Source organism: Stomoxys calcitrans, chromosome 4, assembly GCF_963082655.1.
Source record: "Stomoxys calcitrans chromosome 4, idStoCalc2.1, whole genome shotgun sequence".
NCBI classification, from domain to species: domain Eukaryota; kingdom Metazoa; phylum Arthropoda; class Insecta; order Diptera; family Muscidae; genus Stomoxys; species Stomoxys calcitrans.
This window is the reverse complement of record NC_081555.1, coordinates 100228455-100247555: the sequence shown is the minus strand read 5'-3', so window position 1 is coordinate 100247555 and position 19101 is coordinate 100228455. Positions and strand designations below refer to the sequence as shown.

The following is a 19101-nucleotide window of genomic DNA, read 5'->3' as shown; positions in this document are numbered from 1 at the left end:
GACACGTCATCAGCATACGCGACCACTTTTACACCTTTTTCTTCCAGAGACAATATTATATTGTTAATGGCTATATTCCAAAGTAGAGGAGACAGTACACCTCCTTGAGGAGTTCCTCTACTGATCCATCTTTTTAGATCCACAGATCCCAAGCCTGCGATAATGCATCTTTTAGTAAGAAAGTTATAAATAAACTTTATTACGGTAGAGTTGATGCCTAGAAACTTCAACTCCTTCATGATTGACGTCGATTTTACATTATTGTAAGAACTTCTTCACATTGAAGAAAAGCTACCATTGTATATTCCTTGACAGCGAGAGAGCCCTCTATGTAGCCGACTAGGTCATGAAGGGCTGCTTCAGTGGATTTGGCGATCTACAGGGATGTTTTGACAATATGTCTTGTAAAAAAAATTTTTAAAATTTTTTTGTAAAAACTTAATTTTTTGCAAAAAAAAAATTATTTGACAAAATTTTGCATTTAAAAAAAGTGTTTTTCTATAGAAATTCATTTTTAAGAATTAATATTTAAAAAATTTTTCTCTAGATAAAAAATTCTAAAAAAAATTTTCTTAAGAACTAAAATTTTAGTATAATTGGTCTGATCTGTGTGGCGTTGTTCCTTGCTGTCAGGAGAAGCTTAGCTGCTAGCTACCGGGCACGTACTGAGGTTACAGATAGTGGAATGCCCCATACGGAGTAGCTGAAATGGCAGTCGCAAACAATCAGCGGTATCGAGCGAAGAGTCTCTGTGAGAGGCCTGGCGGCATCGGCTCTTGCTTATATACTGACTGCCTATAGATATTAATTACCAATGACCACCATGGTCCCGCAGCGATCGGTTCTTTCGACCAGAATGAACTTGCTCACCTACAGGAGCTTGACGACGATCGCCACCTCCACATGAAAATGTGGCTATAACAACAGCAATCTCAAACAAACTTTTTTCATTTTTATAACCGATATATAACCGATGTCCGAATTTGACTTCAGAAGCCCCTGGAAGCCGAAATTTTTATCCGATTTGACTGAAATTAAGCATGTGTTCTATTGTTACTTTCAACAACTGTGTCGAATACGGTCCAAATCGGTAAACCGATCTCCCGATTAGATTTCTTAAGCGCCTGGAAGCCTCAATTTCCATCCGATTTGCATGCGCTGTTCTGTTACGACTTCCAACAACTTTGTCAAGCTCGGTTCAAATCGGTCAAGAACATGATATGGCTCCCATATAAACCGATCACCCGATTCGATTTCTTGAGCCCATGGAAGTCGCATTTTTACCCGATTTGCCTGAAATTTTGCACCTAATGTTCTGTTGTGACTTTCAGCAACTGTGTCAAGTACGGTCCAAATGGGTCTATAACGCGATATAGCTCTTATATAAACCGATCTCCCGATTTGACTTCTGGAGCCCCTGGAAGCCGCAATTTTTGTTCGATTTGGCTGAAATTGAGCATGCGGTGTCGAGTACGGTTCAAATCGGTCTAAACCTGATATAGCTCCCATATAAACTGATTTCCCGATTTGACTTCTTAAGGCCCTGGAAGCCTCAATTTCCATCCTATTTGGCTCAAATTTTGCATCCTGTGCTTTGTTACGTATTCCAACAACTGTGTCAAGTATGTTTCAAATCGGTCCATAACCTTATATAGCTCCGATATAAATCGATCTGTCGATTTGACTTCTGAAGCCCCTGGAAGCTGCAATTTTTGCCTGATTTGGCTGAAATTGAGCATGCGTTGTTTTGTTATGACTTTAAAGAGCTGTGCCAAATACGGTCCGAATCGGTCTATAACCTCTTACAGCTCCCATATAAAGCGATCTCCCGATTTGACTTCTTGAACCCTTACAAGACATAATTTTTACCCGATTTGGCTGAAATTTTGCACGTAATGTTCTGTTATGACTTTCAACAACTGTGCCAAGTACGGTCTAAATCGGTACAAAGTTTATATATTCTCGATCGTCTTGTCGTTCCATGTCGATTTAGATATGTCCGTCCGTCCGTCTGTAAAAACCACGTTCACTTTCGAAGGAGTAATGTGAAATTTTGCACAAATGCTTCTTATTGGTGCAGATCGGTTGGAATTGTAAATGGGCCTAATCGGTCCATATTTTGGTATATCTGCCGATCTCGGATCTTGACTTCTTGAGCAACTATAGGGCGCAATACCTACTCGATTTGGCTGAAATTTCGCACGTAGCGTTTTGTTCGATTAACAACAAATGTGCTTTGCATGGTCCACATAGGTTCATAATCTGATAAAATCTCGGGTCTTGACTTCTTGAGCCTCTAGAGTTTTCAATTCTCATCCAATGTGGTTGAAATTTAACATGAAGCGTTTTGTTATGATTTCCAACAACTTTTCTCAGTATGATTCAAATCGATTTATAACCTGATATAGCTGCCATATAAACCGATCTTGGATCTTTACTCTGTGAACCTCCAGGGGGCGCAAGTCTAATCCGATTTGGCTGAAATTTGTACAATGTCTTGTCCTATGACCTACAAATCTGGTCTGAATCGATCCATAACCTGATATAGCACCCATATAAACCGGTCACCCGATTTTACTTCTAGAGCCCCTATAGGGCCCAATTGTTATCCGATTTAGCTGAAAATTTGCTCAATGGCTTTCACTATAGTATCCAACATCCAAACCGAGTATGGCCCGAATAGGTTCATAACCTGATATAGCTTTAATAGCATGGCAATTCTTATTCGTTATCCTTTGTTTGCCTATAAAGAGATAGCGGGCATAGAACTTGACAAATGCAAGCCATGGGGGAGCATACAGAATATTCGGCCCGGCCGAACTTGGCACGCTTTTACCTTTTTTCCCTAATTTCAGTCATTAGCAGCCCATTGCATTGAAAAGCAATGAGATTTACAAAAATTGTTTAGAAAACAATGAAGTTTTTAAAATTTTGGGGGGCTAAAACTATTCGGCGATATTTAGCCCCTAAAGGTCTTTCTACATTTATGTTTGCAATACAACCTAATATACATTCATTGCATAGAGTTCTTGTTAATCTGTTTATACAGCCTCCATTTGAGCATAGCTTATGTAAATTTAGTTTGTTTTATTTTGCGCAAATATTTAGTATAAGATTTAGGTTTCGGTGATTTTGTGTCCACAAAGAGAAATTTCTCGATTCCATTGACAACTTCGGATTTTTTGTCACTGCCTTAAGTCTCATTAAGTTACGAATATAAAAGGCCATGAGTATAGAGTTAGGGGCATCATTCATTTTTAAACACTCATAATGGTCTTGTTAAAATTGTCATTGTTAACTTTGGTGGCTTTGCAAGTGACTTCAGCTGTTCCCTATGATAAGTGCGATAAACCCGAGAAAGATGAATTGGAAGAGTATGGAAACGTTTTCATTGAACATGAGCAGAAGGTAGGCGGTGAAAATGGAAAAATTGGATAAAACAGAACAAAAGAAAGTGAACAAAAATTAAAAAAATAAAAACAAGTAAGAGTGTGCTGAGATCGGCCGCACCGAATCTTATATACCCTCCACCATGGATCGCATTTGTCGAGTCCTATGCGCGGTATCTCTTTATATCAAGTTATAGTTCGATTTGGACCATAAATGAATGCTCAACATTATAGAAGTTATTGTGTAATATTTCAGTTCAATCGGTTAAGAATTGCGCCCTGTAGGGGCTCAAGAAGAAAAATCGGGAGATCGGTTTATATGAGAGCTGTATCAAGCTATTGATCGATTCCGACCATATTAGACACGTATGGTGAAGGTCATGAGAGAAGACGTTGTGCAAAATTTCTTTCCAATCGGCAGAGAATTGCGCCCTCTAGAGGCTCAAGAAGTCAAGATCCCAGATCGGTTTATATGGCAGTTATATCAGGTTATGAACCGATTTGAACCATACTAAGCGCAGTTGTTGGTAGTATTATGTACCGATTTGCGCCATACTTAGCATAGTTATTGGAACTAAAAACAAAACCCTACGTTCAAAATTTCAGTCAAATCGGAAGAGAATTGCGCCCTCTAGAGGCTCAAGAAGTCAAGACCCAAGATCGGTTTATATGGCAGCTATATCAAAACATGGACCGATTTGAACCATAAGCAAGCGCAGTTGTTGGAAGTAATACCAAGACACCACGTGCAAAATTTCAGTCAAATCGGAAGAGAATTGCGCCCTCTAGAGGCTCAAGAAGTCAAGACCCAAGATCGGTTTATATGGCAGCTATATGAACCGATTTGAACCATACATTGCGCAGTTGTTGGAAGTAATACCAAGACACCACGTGCGAAATTTCAGTCAAATCGGATAATAATTGCGGCCTCTAGAGGCTCAAGAAGTCAAGACCTAAGATCGGTTTATGTGGCAGCTATATCAGGTTATGAACCGATTTGAACCATACTAAGCGCAGTTGTTGGAAGTAATACCAACACACCACGTGCGAAATTTCAGTCAAATCGGATAATAATTGCGCCCTCTAGTGGCTCAAGAAGTCAAGACCCAAGATCGGTTTATGTGGCAGCTATATCAGGTTATGAACCGATTTGAACCATACTTAGAGCAGTTGTTGGAAGTAATACCAAAACACCACGTGCAAAATTTCAGTTAAATCGGACGAGAATTGCGCCCTCTAGAGGCTCAAGGAATCAAGATCGGTTTATATGGAAGCTATATCAAAACATGGACCGATTTGATCCATTTACAATCCCAGCAGACCTACACTAACATAAAATATTTGTGCAAAATTTCAAGCAGCTAGCTTTTCCCCCTCGAAAGTTAGCGTGCTTTCGACAGACAGTCGGACGGCTAGATCGACTTAAAATGACATGACGATCAAGAATATATAAACTTATGGGGTCTCAGACGCATATTTCGAGGTGTTGCAAACAGAATGACCAAATTAGTATACCCCCATCCTATGGTAAAGTGTTTAATAATTCCTACCGTTCAACCATTCAGATGACTTCAAAAAGCCCAACAGCTTGAGAACGTTCACAGCCGCTAAATCAAACAGGTTCTCAAAGAAATGAAAACCTAAAGTGGAACTCCTTCTGACTGTCAGTGCGGAACAAACACACAGAAGGTGTTCTTCTTCCTCGATGTCCTCACAGCTTCTACGAAAGTCGTTACTGGCAACCTTGAGTCTGTTATCATGTTTTCCGATTAGACGGTGACCTGTCATGACAGACACAATGATTGAGACGTCTTTGTGACCATCTATCATTCGTTATCCTTCGGGCCTTATCCTGAAAACTTAGCCTACATGTCACTGGAAGCATACCCACAGATTCCACTTCCCCTGGAGTATTCCTAGTCTCCCAAGCTCGTCCGCTTTACAATTCCCTGGGATATCTCTGTAGCCCGGCTCCCACAACTGGTGAATTTTGAACTGTTCAGCCATATCGTTAAAACATCTGCTACAGTCGAGGGCCGGTTTTTGTGTTCAGAAATACATTCTCCGGGGATTTAATGGCTGACTGAGGAGATATTCATGTCAATCGTCGTTATGACTTTATATCTAAGCCACTCCACCACTTCCTTTATTGCAAGGATCTCCGCTTGATACACACTGCAGTGGTCAGGTAGAATTTTCGATATGACCAGTTCTAGATCTTTAGAGTACACCCCAAAGCCGACCTGATCGTTTGATTGGAATCATTCGTATAGTAGTCTATGTAACTTCTGTTACCAGGGATATCGTAGTTCCAATCGGTTCTATAAGGAGTAGTGGTAAAGTAATTTTTATCAAAAAGCGGCTCAGGTAGAGAGTAATCCAGACTGTCTGGATCATCGAACATTGTATCAAGGATAACACAGTGCCCGTAGCTGCCACTTGACCAATGAGAAAGCTCCCTTAACCTCACGGCAGTGGTCGCTGCAATTTGTGTAGCCACAATGTCCAGAGGTATAAGATGTAGCATTAAATTCAGTGCATCAGATGGTGTCATCCTCAATGCGGCTGTGATGCACAAACAAGCCATCCTTTGGATCCGGTTGAGTATTGAACAGTAGGTGGATTTTTTAAGCGCCGTCCACCAGACCACAACATCATATAGCATTATAGACAACTGCAGTATATACCCAATGCAAGACACGCTGTCTAAACCGCCAACTTTTGCCAATGGCTCTCTTACAGGTGTATAGGGCAAGAGTGGCCTTTCTTGTCCTTTCCAAAATGTTGGATTTGAAGTTCAATTTCCTGTCCAGCAAAACACTCAGGTTTTTTGCGCTTTCTGTAAATTGAACATTCTCTCCACCCAAGGCGACAGGTTCCACTGTAGGCAACTTGTATCTCCTACGGAAAAGAACTTCTTCTGTCTTGCACGGATTTATACCCAGACCACTTTCGGTAGCCCTTTTTGCTTTTGCACATGGAGCTTCCTGAAGTATATCTCTTAGAGTGCTGGGAAACTTTCCCCTAACCGCAGTTGCCACGACATCAGCATACGCGACCACTTTTTCTCCTATGTACCCTTATCATGGAGGAGTGTAAAGACTATTTAAACCGAAGATCGGGATGCTACAATGGAATGCAGCCAAAGATTCAAGGCCTATTAGTCCCTCTTTTTTCTTCGTGAGACGTTGAAGATAATTTTGGACTTTCACATAAGGGGCAAACTAGGAAGAGATTACTTATCCAGGTGTCAGCGTTTCTAGATATTGAAGGGACTTATAATAATGCTCATCCATCTGCCATAGGGACGAATCTGAGGGCTGCGGGTGAGGACAATTGTATTAATTGTTCGATAAAGAGTGTGCATCATCAGAGGGAGATCACGGGCACCATTGGAGCCACTTCGGTGAAGGAGAATGCGATCAGAGGCACGCCACAGGGTGGGGTTATTTCTCCATTGAGATTTGAGACCCTAGGGGTCAAGGTATGTACTCATACTGACGACCTATGCCGGGATGGCAACGAGTTATGGATCTCCGAGCTCCGATTTGTGTGGTATTCAACGTTGTTGTTGTATTCACATTTGCAGGTGGAGGTGGCGCTCCTCGTCAAGCTCCTATTGGGTTGCCCAAAAAGTAATTGCGGATATTTCATATAGTCGGCGTTGACAAATTTTTTCACAGCTTGTGACTCTGTAATTGCATTCTTTCTTCTGTCAGTTATCAGCTGTTACTTTTAGCTTGCTTTAGAACAAAAGTGTAAAAAAAGTATATTTGATTAAAGTTCATTCTAAGTTTTATTAAAAATGCATTTACTTTCTTTTAAAAAATCCGCAATTACTTTTTGGGCAACCCAATATATGGTGGCTATTGGTTATTTAAAGGAGGCCGGACGGCGCCGGTGAGCAAGCTCTTTTCGGTCCAAAGGACCGATCGCCGCAGGAACAACGTGACCACTGTGGGCTTCCGGGCGCCCACAGGTTGCGAATAGTGTAATGCTCCATACGGAGTAGCTGCAACGGCAGTCGTGGACTACCAGCGGTAGTTCATCAACATGGAGCATCAACATGGACTACGAAGGCTGCATGGCCGCACACAATTGCCGTGGCTTCAATCAGCCCAGTCCATGTTATAGGACGGTCCTCGTGGGACTGGAGCTATCGAAGGCATTCGACACGGTCCGCCATGCCAAATTATTTGAGGACATCGCCAACACGTCCCTCCAGCCAGGCCTGAAACGCAGGGTCGCGAATTATCTATGTGGTCGCTAGCCATTTGTGGAATTTAGGGATAAGAAGTCGAAACACCATAGAAACAGGGAGTTCCCCAAGTGGGGTGACATCTACGGCACTGTTTAACCTCTACCTATCCTCCATTCCTCCCCCTCCAAACGGCATAGAGATCGTATCATATGCGGACGATTGTACGATCATGGCATCAGGCCCCCCACCCATTGTTGACATCTGCGATAGGTTGAACGTCTACCTCAACGAACTCGTCTCATATTTCGCTGAGAGAAATCTGAAGATATCTACCCCCAAATCTTCAGCCACATTGTTCACTACAAATACGCGTGAGGTGAATACTGAGCTGACTGTGATGATCGATGGAGAAATGATTCCGACCATCAAGTGGACTGAGTTCCTGAAGTATATCTCCTATAGTGCTGGGAAACTTTCCCTAACCGCAATTACCACGTCAACACTCTTTAGATCCACAGATCCCAAGTGAAGGGCTGTTTCAGTAGATTTGCCTTTACTATATGCAAGCTGCTACCACCATCGCCACAGGCGCCAGGTAGGGATCTTTGCCCTATGTTTTTATCAACCTCTCAAGAGTCTTCAGCATAAAGGATGACAGACTAATAGGACGAAAATTTTTGGCCTTCGTGTGGTAGGGTTTTCCTGCTTTTGGAATGAAAATGAAAAAATTTATCTTTTTATTTTCAGTACAATTGGTTTGAGGCCTGGAATGAATGTGCCATGCGAAATATGACCCTCATGGCCATAGATACAGCCGAAAGGCATGGAGTCATGAATTCAATGCTACGTAAACGATTCAGTGAGTATGGATTCTCTAGTTTAAGTTCTCTTTTTCGAAAACAAAAGAGCTTCTTTTAATCAATTTTTTATTCCTTTTACTATGGAATCACAAGTATTGGGTTGCCCAAAAAGTATTTGCGGATTTTTCATATAGTCGGCGTTGACAAATTTTTTCACAGCTTGTGACTCTGTGTAAAAAAGTATATTTGATTAAAATTCATTCTAAGTTTTATTAAAAATGCATTTACTTTCTTTTAAAAAATCCCCAATTACTTTTTGGGCAACCCAATAATATCAAGCCATAAAAGAAAAAGAATTAGAAAATATGGCCAAAACTTTGTTTTCGAGTTCGAAACCCGAAACCGGCCTATATGATTTTGTATACGCTTCTTATTTTCTCTTATAAATTTTCCAGCTAAATGTCCCAATTTATGGATTGGCGGCAATGATCTTGGTGAAGAAGGAAAATTCGTTTGGTCCCCGACTGGTAGACCTTTTGAATTTTCCAACTGGCAAAAGGGACAACCGGATAACTACAAGAGCAACGAGAATTGTGTGCATTACTATGACATAACGGATTTTGAATGGAACGATGCAGCGTGTTCACTTAAAATGGGTTTTATTTGTGAGGAAAATCGCTTCCAAGTGGCCGCACGTCGTGATTTAAAAATGAAAAAACAATTCATAGATCATTTGTTCGAAATGTAAATGAGTCTGAAAGTAATTTTTCCAAAAATTTTTGTAATAAATTGTTACAAGCCCCACTGTGGAATATTTATAATTATAACAAGTAAGAGCGTGCTAAGTTCGGCCGGGCCGAATCTTACATACCCTCCACCATGGATTGTATTTGTCGAGTTCTATGCGCGGTATCTCTTTTTAAGGAAAACACAGAATATTGAATAAGAACTGTTATGCTATTGGAGCTATATCAAGTTATAGTCCGATTCGGACTATAAATGAATGCTCAACATTATAGAAGTCATTGTGTAATATTTCAGTTCATTCGCATAAGAATTTCGCCTTGTAGGGGCTCAAGAAGCAAAATCAGGAGATAGGTTTATATGGGAGCTGTATCAAGCTATTGATCGATTCAGACCATATTAAACACGTATGTCGAAATCCATGAGAGAAGTCGTTGTGCAAAATTTCTTCCCAATCGGTAGAGAATTGCGCCCTCTAGAGGCTCAAGAAGTCAAGATCCAAGATCGGTTTATATGGCAGCTATATCAGGTTATGTACCGATTTGCACCATACTTAGCACAGTTATTGGAAGCCATAACAAACCGCATGCAAAATTTCAGCCAATTCGGAAGAGAATTTCTCGCTCTATTGGCTCAAGAAGTCAAGATCCAAGATCGGTATACATGGCAGCTATATCAGGTTATGGGTGGAGGCCACCGTAGCGCAGAGGTTAGCATGTCCGCCTATGACGCTGAACGCCTGGGTTCGAATCTTGGCGAGACCATCAGAAAAAATTTTCAACGGTAGTTTCCCCTCCTAATGCTGGCAACATTTGTGAGGTACTATGTCATGTAAATCTTCTCTCGAAAGAGGTGTTGCACTGCGGCATGCCGTTCGGACTCGGCTATAAAAAGGAGGCCCCTTATCATTGAGCTTAAAACTTGAATCGGACTGCACTCATTGATACGTGAGAAGTTTGCCCCTGTTCCTTAGTGGAATGTTCATGGGCAAAATTTGCAATTTGCATATCAGGTTATGCAGCCATTCTCAACACAGTTATTGTGTTGAGAATGGCTTACTTTAATTGGCTATGACAGAATATTTGTTTCACTAGCCAACGTAGAATAGCATTCCAAGCGCCTCGATCTTCTGCGCTCATTCTAAAATCTCTGATACCAAGTTTCGACGTGTCTCCCACAACTTGATCTTTCCATCGGGCTTTTGTGTCTTCCCGGTTTGCGTGAACCACCGTATTTGCCTTCAAAAGACTTCTTTCCTGGAGCTTCTTCAACCATTCTGACAACATGACCTAGCCAACGCAGCCGTTGTATTTTGATGCGTGTAACTATGCTATCGTCGTTATACAGCTCATACAGCTCGTGGTTCATAAGTCGCCTATATTCTCCGTTAACGCAAACTGGTCCATATATTTTACGCAGAATCTTTCTCTCAAATACTCCAAGCACTTCCTCATCTGCTTTCACAAGTACCCATGCTTCAGAACCATATAACAGTACGGGTAGTATCAGTGTCTGGAATAGTGTAGTCTTCGTCTGTCGTAGTATCAGTGTCTTGTAAAGTGTAGTCTTCGTCTGTCGAGAGGTGGTCTTGTTTCTAAACTGCTTACTTAGTCCAAAGTAGCATCTGTTTGCCAGTATTATTCTTCGCTTTATCTTAAAACTGGTGTCATTCGTTTCGGTTACGGCGGTGCCAAGGTAGATAAAGTTACTGACTACCTCAAAGTTGTGGTTCTCAACTTTCTCCATTTTCTTTATCTGCTCGGTTGTGCAAGGCTTTTTGGGAGTTGAAACCATCCATTTCGTGTTATCTCCAATTACTGCCAGACCCATTTTCACTGACTCTCTTTCGATTCTTTCAAAGGCAGCAGTTACTACTTCCGGTGACCAACCTATGATATCGATATCGTCGGCATAGGCGAGTAGCATATGTTCTCTTGTGATTAGTGTGCCATATCTATTCACATCTGCATCTCGTATAATCTTGTCCAGCAGGATATTAAAGAGATCACGCGATAGGCTGTCTCCTTGTCTGAAACCTCGTTTGGTATTAAATGGTTCGGAGAGATTATTTCCTATTCTTACTAAGGAACGCGTATCAGCAGGTGTCATCCTGCAGAGTCTTATTAATTTTGCAGGGATACCAAACTCAGACATGGCTTGAAATAAAGGGTGATTTTTTTGAGGTTAGGATTTTCATGCATTAGTATTTGACAGATCACGTGGGATTTCAGACATGGTGTCAAAGAGAAAGATGCTCAGTATGCTTTGACATTTCATCATGAATAGACTTACTAACGAGCAACGCTTGCAAATCATTGAATTTTATTACCAAAATCAGTGTTCGGTTCGAAATGTGTTCATTCACCGTAACGTTGCGTCCAACAGCATCTTTGAAAAAATACGGTCCAATGATTCCACCAGCGTACAAACCACACCAAACAGTGCATTTTTCGGGATGCATGGGCAGTTCTTGAACGGCTTCTGGTTGCTCTTCACTCCAAATGCGGCAATTTTGCTTATTTACGTAGCCATTCAACCAGAAATGAGCCTCATCGCTGAACAAAATTTGCCAAAATTTGAACACATTTCGAACCGAACACTGATTTTGGTAATAAAATTCAATGATTTGCAAGCGTTGCTCGTTAGTAAGTCTATTCATGATGAAATGTCAAAGCATACTGAGCATCTTTCTCTTTGACACCATGTCTGAAATCCCACGTGATCTGTCAAATACTAATGCATGAAAATCCTAACCTCAAAAAAATCACCCTTTACCTTTAAACGTAAAGGAGTATCGAAGGCGGCTTTGTAGTCAACAAAGAGATGGTAGGTGTTAATTTGTCCTTCTCGGGTCTTTTCCAGGATTTGGCGCAGTGTGAATATCTGGTCTAGAGTGGATTTACCTGGTCTAAAGCCGCATTGATAGGGCCCAATTATCTCATTGACTTTTGGTTTTAATCTTTCACACAGTACGCTCGAGAGTATCTTCTATGCGATGGGGAGGAGACTTATTCCTCTGTAGTTGGCACATTGCGTCTTGTCTCCTTTCTTGCGTACGGGACATAGTATGCTGAGGCTCCAATCATCGGGTATGCGTACTTCTAGCCAGATTGCGCAGATACGCTGATGCATACGTCTTATCAGCGTGTCGCCTCCGTTCCTAAAGAGTTCAGCGGGTAACCTGTCGGCTCCTGCTGCCTTGTTGTTCTTTAGTCGGGTTACTGCTACTTGGACCTCATTCTGACTAGGAGGTAAACATTCTATACCATCATCAGGGATTGGTTCTGCGGTATCCTCTTCGCCGCCAACATCATAACAAAACACCTCATGCAAAATTTCAGCCAAATCAAGCCAAGCCTCTAGAGGCTCAAGAAGTCAAGACCTCACTTAGGTTTATATGACAGCTATATCAAAACATGGACCGATTTGGCCCATTTACAATTTCAACCGACCTACACTAATAAAAAGTATTTGTGCAAAATTTCAAGTGGCTAGCTTTAATCCTTCGAAAGTTAGCGTGCTTTCGACAGACAGACGGACGGACATAGCTAGATCGACTTGAAATGACATGACGATCAAGAATATAAATCCTTTATTGCGTCTCAGACGAATATTTTGAGGATTTACAAACAGAATGACGAAATTAGTATACCACCATCCTATGGTGAAGGGTATAACAAGTAAAAGCGAGCTAAGTTCGGCTGGCCGAATCTAGGGAACCCACCGCCATGAATTCTGCTAAAATATGGGAGCTATATCAGGTTATAGACCGATTTTGACCATACTTAGCACAGCTGTTGAAAGTCATAACAGAACACTATGTGCAAATTTTCAGCCAAATCGGATAAAAATTGCGGCTTCCAGGGGAGCAATAAGTCAAATTGAAAGTCGGGTTTATATGAGTGCTATATCAGCTTATAGACCTATTTGGATCGTACTAGGCACAGTTATTGGAAGTCATAACAAAACACTATTCACAAAATTTCAGCCAAATTGCACAAAAATTGTGGCTCCCATGGACTCAAGAACTCAAATCGGGAGATCGATGTATATGAGAGCTATATCAGGTTCTTGACCGATGTGGACCTTACTTAACACTGTTGTTGGATGTCATAACAATACCCTATGTTCAAAATTTTAACCAAATCGAACAAAAATTGTGGCTTCCATGGACTCAAGAACACAAATTGGGAGATCGATGTATATGGGAGCTATACCAGGTTATAGACCGATTTGAATCGTACTTGGCACAGTTGTTGGAAGTCATTAAAAAAAATACGATTTGCAAAATTTCAGCCAAATCTGACAAAAATTGAGGCTTCCAGGGGTTTAAGAAGTCAAATCAGGAGATCGGTACATATGGGAGCTATATCAGATTATAGACCGATTTGGATCGTACTTAACACGTTTGTTGGAAATCATAACAGAACATTATTTGCAAAATTTCAGTCAAATCGGACTAAAATTGAGGCTTGTAAGGGCTCAAGAAGTCAAATCGGGAGATCGGTACATATGGCAGCTATATCAGATTCTTGACCGATGTGGACCTCACTTAACACAGTTATTGGATCTCATACCAAAATACTATGTGCAAAATTTCAGCCAAGTCGGACAAAAATTGCGGATTTGAGGGGCTCAAGAAGTCAAATCGGAAGATCGGTATATATGGGAGCTATATCAAGTTATTAACCGATTTGGACTATACTTAGCAAAATTGTTGGGAACCATAACAGAACACTATATGCAAAATTTCAGACAAATCTTACAAAAATTGCGGGTCCCAGTGGCTCAAGAAATCCAATCGGGAGATCGGTTTATATGGGAGCTATATCAGGTTCTTGACCGATGTGGACAATACTTAACAGAGTTGTTGGATGTCATAACAAAACACCATGTGCAAATTGTTAGGCAAATAGAACAAAAATTGCGGTTTCCAGGGGCTCAAGAAATCAAATCGGGAGATCGGTATATATGGGAGCTATATCAGATTATAGACCGAAAGGGAGATCGGTTTATTTGTGAGAGCTATATCGGATTATAACCCGATTTGAACCGTACTTAGCACAGTTGATGAAAGTCGTAACAGAATACTATGTACAAAATACCTGCCAAATCGGACAAATATTTCGGCTTCCAGGGGCTCAAGAAGTCAAATCGGGAGGTCGGTTTATATGGGAGCTTTATCCAAATCTGAACCGATATGGCCCATTTGCAATTCCCATCGACCTACATCGATATTAAGTGTCTGTGCAAAATGTTAAGCGGCTAGCTTTACGCGTTCGTCCGCTATCGTGATTTCGACAGACAGACGGACATGGCTAGGTCGAAATAGAATTTCGAGACGATCAGGAATATATATGCTTTATGAGGTCCTAGATCAATATTTCGAGGTGTTACAAACGGAATGACTAAATTAGTATCTAGTCATTCCCCTATGGTGGTGGGTATAAAAATATGAGGCACTTCGGTCTAAGTGAAGTTGTAGATGCCATGCTCCATGTTTACTCTTATCTACAATACAGCTGGGCAAAGAATAAAACAATAAATAAAGAAAAAAAAAATGATGCCGCATATTTATAAACCGCATACTTGGATGGCATTGACTTCATTCGTTTCCAATCAATCGTTTAAAAATGTTCTTTGCTTTATTTAAAACTACAATTTTAATTTTGGTGGCTGCGCAAGTTACTCATGCAGTGGTTTACGATAAATGGCATGGCATGGAGGAATTTGGTAAAATTTTTATAGAAGAAGAACAAAAGGTGCTGAAGGCCCTCTTAATCGTATGACAAACATTTAAATATTGACTTTTTCATTACAGTACAATTGGTTTGAGGCGTGGAACGAATGTGCCATAAGAAATATGACCTTAATTGCCGTGGACACAGTGGAGAAAAATGCCGCATTGGATGGCATACTACGAAAAAAATTTGGTAAGTCCGCAAGTGGGGAAATTTAACAGATGTGTAACCCAGTTTTGAGGAATGTACTTTCAACCTATTTGAAATCGCCATTTGTTTTATTACATTGGAATCTCATTTTCTCTAGTTTTTCTTTTGTTTTCAATTTTCAGCTAAATGTCCCAATTTATGGATTGGCGGCAATGATCTTGGCGAAGAGGGCAAATTCATTTGGACTCCAACAGGCAAACGTTTTGAATTCTCCAATTGGCAAAAGGGACAACCGGATAACTACAAAAGCAATAACCACTGTGTCCACTACTATAACATTGCAGATTTTGAGTGGAACGATGCCCCATGTTCTTCGAAAATTGGTTTCATCTGTGAAGAGAATCATTTCTTGAGGTTGGCTCGAAGAGATCTGGATATTAAGAAAAATTTTATAGATCAATTGTTTGCACTGTAAAATACTTATAAATATATAAAAAAAATTTAAACATGTAATTATGTGCAAAATTTCAGCCAAGTAGGACAAAAATTGCGGCTTACAGGTGCTCACGAAGTCAATCAGGAGATCGGTGTATATGGGAGCTATATCAGGGTAAAGGCTGATTTGCACCGCAATTGGTACAGATGCTGAAAGTCGTAACGGAACACCACCTGCAAAACTTCAGCCAAATCGGACAAAAATTGTGGCTTGCAAGGACTCAAGAAGTCAAATCGGAAGATCGGTTTATATGGGAGCTATGTCAGGTTATGCGATGTTATCTCGTGTAGGCTAGACCTAATGTATTTTCCTTCCCTATATTCGCATTAGAATCTCAGATTTTAGTATCAGGGGCGGGACAGCGGCCATATTTTCTTTATAGGCGCTCGTAGAAAATAACCTTGATCTGTTCGTCCTTTTCTTCCGTCGAGGTATGGCATTAATAAGGCTGATGTTAAAGAATTTGGCTTTTATGCGGAAAAAACCCTGGAGAAAAGGTGTTTCAGTCTCTGAATAATCACAAATCCACAACCAAATGCATTGCTCGTATCATGGCTGCCTTTCCCAAGCCATCCCACTGCCTTGTAATTTTTCAGCATATCTGCAAGTGCGTATACTGCACCTTTGAAAAACAACAACTTTTGATGAAAAATCAACTACAAAATTTCTACTTCGTTTTCTACTCTCAAATACCTTTCATTTGAGTCCCATATTGCCATAATGGGTCAATTTACCTAATCGACGTATTTTTGGGAGGAAAAGCTCCACCTAGACTTGAACCCAACTTTTAATGTCATATTTTTAATCTACTCCCAAATATCTTTTATTGGAATCCCATGCAGCCATAGTCGGCTTATATGCCCATTTGGGAGTATTTGGGGGTAGGGCGACCTCCCATTACTTGGACCCAATTCGAAATTTTGGTATGACTTCCAACAACTTTTCTAAGTGTGGTCTAAATCGATATATAACCTGATATAGCCGCCATATAAACCGATCTCCCAGTTTGACTTTTTGAGCCTCTGGAGGGCGCAATTATTACACGATTTGCCTGAAATTTTGGATGCGGTGTCCATTACCTGCCATGCAATTGGAGCCAATTTTTATTTATTTTCTTTTGTTTGCCTATAAAGTGGTCCTGGGCAAATAATTTGACAAATGCGATGCATGGTGGAGAGTATTTAAGATTCAACCTCGCCGAACTTAGCACGCTTTCACTTTTTAGTTTTATTATTTACTCTGTCATCTGTCTGTCTGTCCGTCTGGCCATGTTAATTTGTGTACAAACCACAGGTGGCAGATTTCATTCGATCAGCTTCAAATTTGGTACTGGCATGTTTTTCGATCTAGAGAAGAAGCCTATTGAAATTGGAAAAAATCGGTTCAGATTTAGATTTAGCTTCCATATATACGTTCATCCGATTTGCAGTAATAATTCAATAAAATGGTCATTTGTTAACCGATTCTCTTGAAATTTGGTAGTAAGGATTTTCTCAAAATCGGGAGGTCGGTTTATATGGGAGCCTCCTCGATTTGACTTCTTGAGCCCTTTCAAGCCGCGATTTTTATCCGATTTGACTGAAATTCTGCATCATCTTTTCGGAGAAATATCATAAAGAAGAAAAGCTTAAATTTTTTAAGCACATTTCCTCGTTTGAGGGAATTTTGGGATTTTTTTCTAATTTGGGAATTCCACAATAACGAAATTATTTCTAATCTTTTTCGCTGTTTGGGGGAATTTTTGTTAAAATTGTAAGAATTACACTTTTCTCCTTAACTTTATTATAAAATTTTTATGCAACTATTTTCAAACAGTCGATTTTATGCTCCTTCACATATATAGCCATATTTAAAACCACATTTAATATCATTCCAATCACGATCATGGGTGATATGAACACAATGCTCCTTGCCCAGGTAATTGTCTGGCATATTTGGCTTCCACTTCGAATAGGACATTGGCTGGCCGGTTTTTAGCCACTGAAAAGTTCCTTCAACAGCTAAATCACTAGCACCAATCCATAGATGAGGGCAAGAGGTATCTTCATAATGAAAATAAAAGTCATCAAATAAGAAAAAAAAAACAGTTTTGATATTCCAATAATTTCTTTAAAATCCCAGAACATTCTTCAAAATCATACCAAATTCCTTTGTCAATATCTCATCCAGTGCGGCAGCTTTTGCCGCTGTATCCACAGCAATGAGGGACATATTTTTACGGGTACATTCTATCTGGGCTTTAAACCAATTGCACTAAAAAAAAGTTCGAAGTAAACTTTTGATTGTTATTCCCTTGATTCATTTTCTTTAATCTCCCTACCTTATGGGCAGTTTCTATGTAGACCTTGCCTAGGCCATGTTTGTTCACATGGTGTATCTTTCCCAAAGGCTGTACTCCTTGTATGATAAGTTGCAAAACGAATAGAAATTTGAAAACGTTCTGATTTAGAACCGCCATCACAGAGACTTGGATAGTTAATGATGAGTTTAAGAGACAAAAACCCCTAATGAATTCTTAAAATGACTAAGAAGAGCAGATTATTCTATTATTATTAACGGAACAGACAAATATTTATAAATTATTTATTTATGATTCTAGTTTTTTTTTTTTTTGTTTTTATGATCTTGTAACCACTGTTTCTGAATCATAAAGTCTTCGCTTAAAATGAAAGCAAAGAAAAAGAAATCAAATTAAAAAAAAGGCATGGAGAACAAGTGAAAGCATGGCGGGCCGTATCTTAGATCGGATTTGTCAGGTTCTTTGCCCAGTATCTCCTTATAGGCAAACAAAGGATAATGGATAACAAGTAAAAGCATGCTAAGTTCGGCCGGGTCGAACATTGGCAATCCACCACCATGGATGCTACTAAAATATGGGACTGATTTGGACCGTACTTGACACAGTTGTTAAAAGTCATAACAGAACACTATCTGCAAAATTTCAGACAAATCGGACAAAAGTTGCGGCTTGTAAGAGTTCAAGAAGTCAAACCGAGAGATCGGTTTATATGGGTGCTATATCATGTTCTAGACCGATTTGAACCGTACTTGTTACAGTGGTTGGGAGTCATAACAGAACACTATGTGCAAGATTTTTGCCAAATCGAACAAAAAATGCGTCTTGTAAGGGCTCAAAAAGTCAAATCAGTAGATCGGTTTATATGAGAGCTACATCAGGTTATAGACCGATTCGTACCGTACTTGACACACTAGTTGAGGGTTAAAACAGAACACAATGTTCAAAATTTCAACCAAATCGGACAAAAATTGCGGCTTCCAGGGGCTCAAGACGTCAAATTGGGAGATCGGTTTATATGGGTACTATATCAGGTTATAGACCGATTTGGACCCTACTTGGTACAGTTGTTAGAATTTATAACTGAACAGTATGTGCAAAATTTCAGGGAAATCGGACAAAAATTGCGGCTTCTAGGAGCCGAAGAAGTCAAATCGGGAGATCGGTTTATATGGGAGCTATATCCAAATCTGAACCGATATGTCCCACTTGCAATCGCTAGTGACCTACATCAATATTAAGCATCTGTGCAAAATTTTAAGCTGGCAGCTTTACGCGTTCGAC

The 19101-nt window shown here is 40.2% G+C and overlaps 3 protein-coding genes across 3 annotated transcripts; 2 read left to right on the top strand and 1 right to left on the bottom strand.

Annotated features, from left to right (window-relative positions):
- The first annotated feature begins 3270 nt into the window (after positions 1-3270).
- On the top strand, positions 3271-9138 carry LOC106083202 (lectin subunit alpha-like). Its single transcript, XM_013246089.2, has 3 exons — positions 3271-3408; positions 8338-8449; positions 8846-9138. The coding sequence occupies exons 1-3, from the start codon at positions 3271-3273 to the stop codon at positions 9136-9138; spliced, it is 543 nt and encodes a 180-aa protein (XP_013101543.2).
- A 5593-nt stretch (positions 9139-14731) lies between these two features.
- On the top strand, positions 14732-15527 carry LOC106083221 (lectin subunit alpha). Its single transcript, XM_013246111.2, has 3 exons — positions 14732-14896; positions 14956-15067; positions 15208-15527. Exons 1-3 carry the CDS (start codon positions 14768-14770, stop codon positions 15498-15500), a joined length of 534 nt encoding a protein of 177 aa, XP_013101565.2. The 5' UTR covers positions 14732-14767; the 3' UTR covers positions 15501-15527.
- Positions 15528-17342: 1815 nt separating this feature from the next.
- Positions 17343-17979, bottom strand: LOC131996992 (lectin subunit alpha-like). The gene is made up of 3 exons (XM_059367215.1): positions 17842-17979; positions 17663-17774; positions 17343-17563 (listed from the first exon to the last, which is right to left on the bottom strand). Exons 1-3 carry the CDS (start codon positions 17977-17979, stop codon positions 17343-17345), a joined length of 471 nt encoding a protein of 156 aa, XP_059223198.1.
- Positions 17980-19101: the final 1122 nt, after the last annotated feature.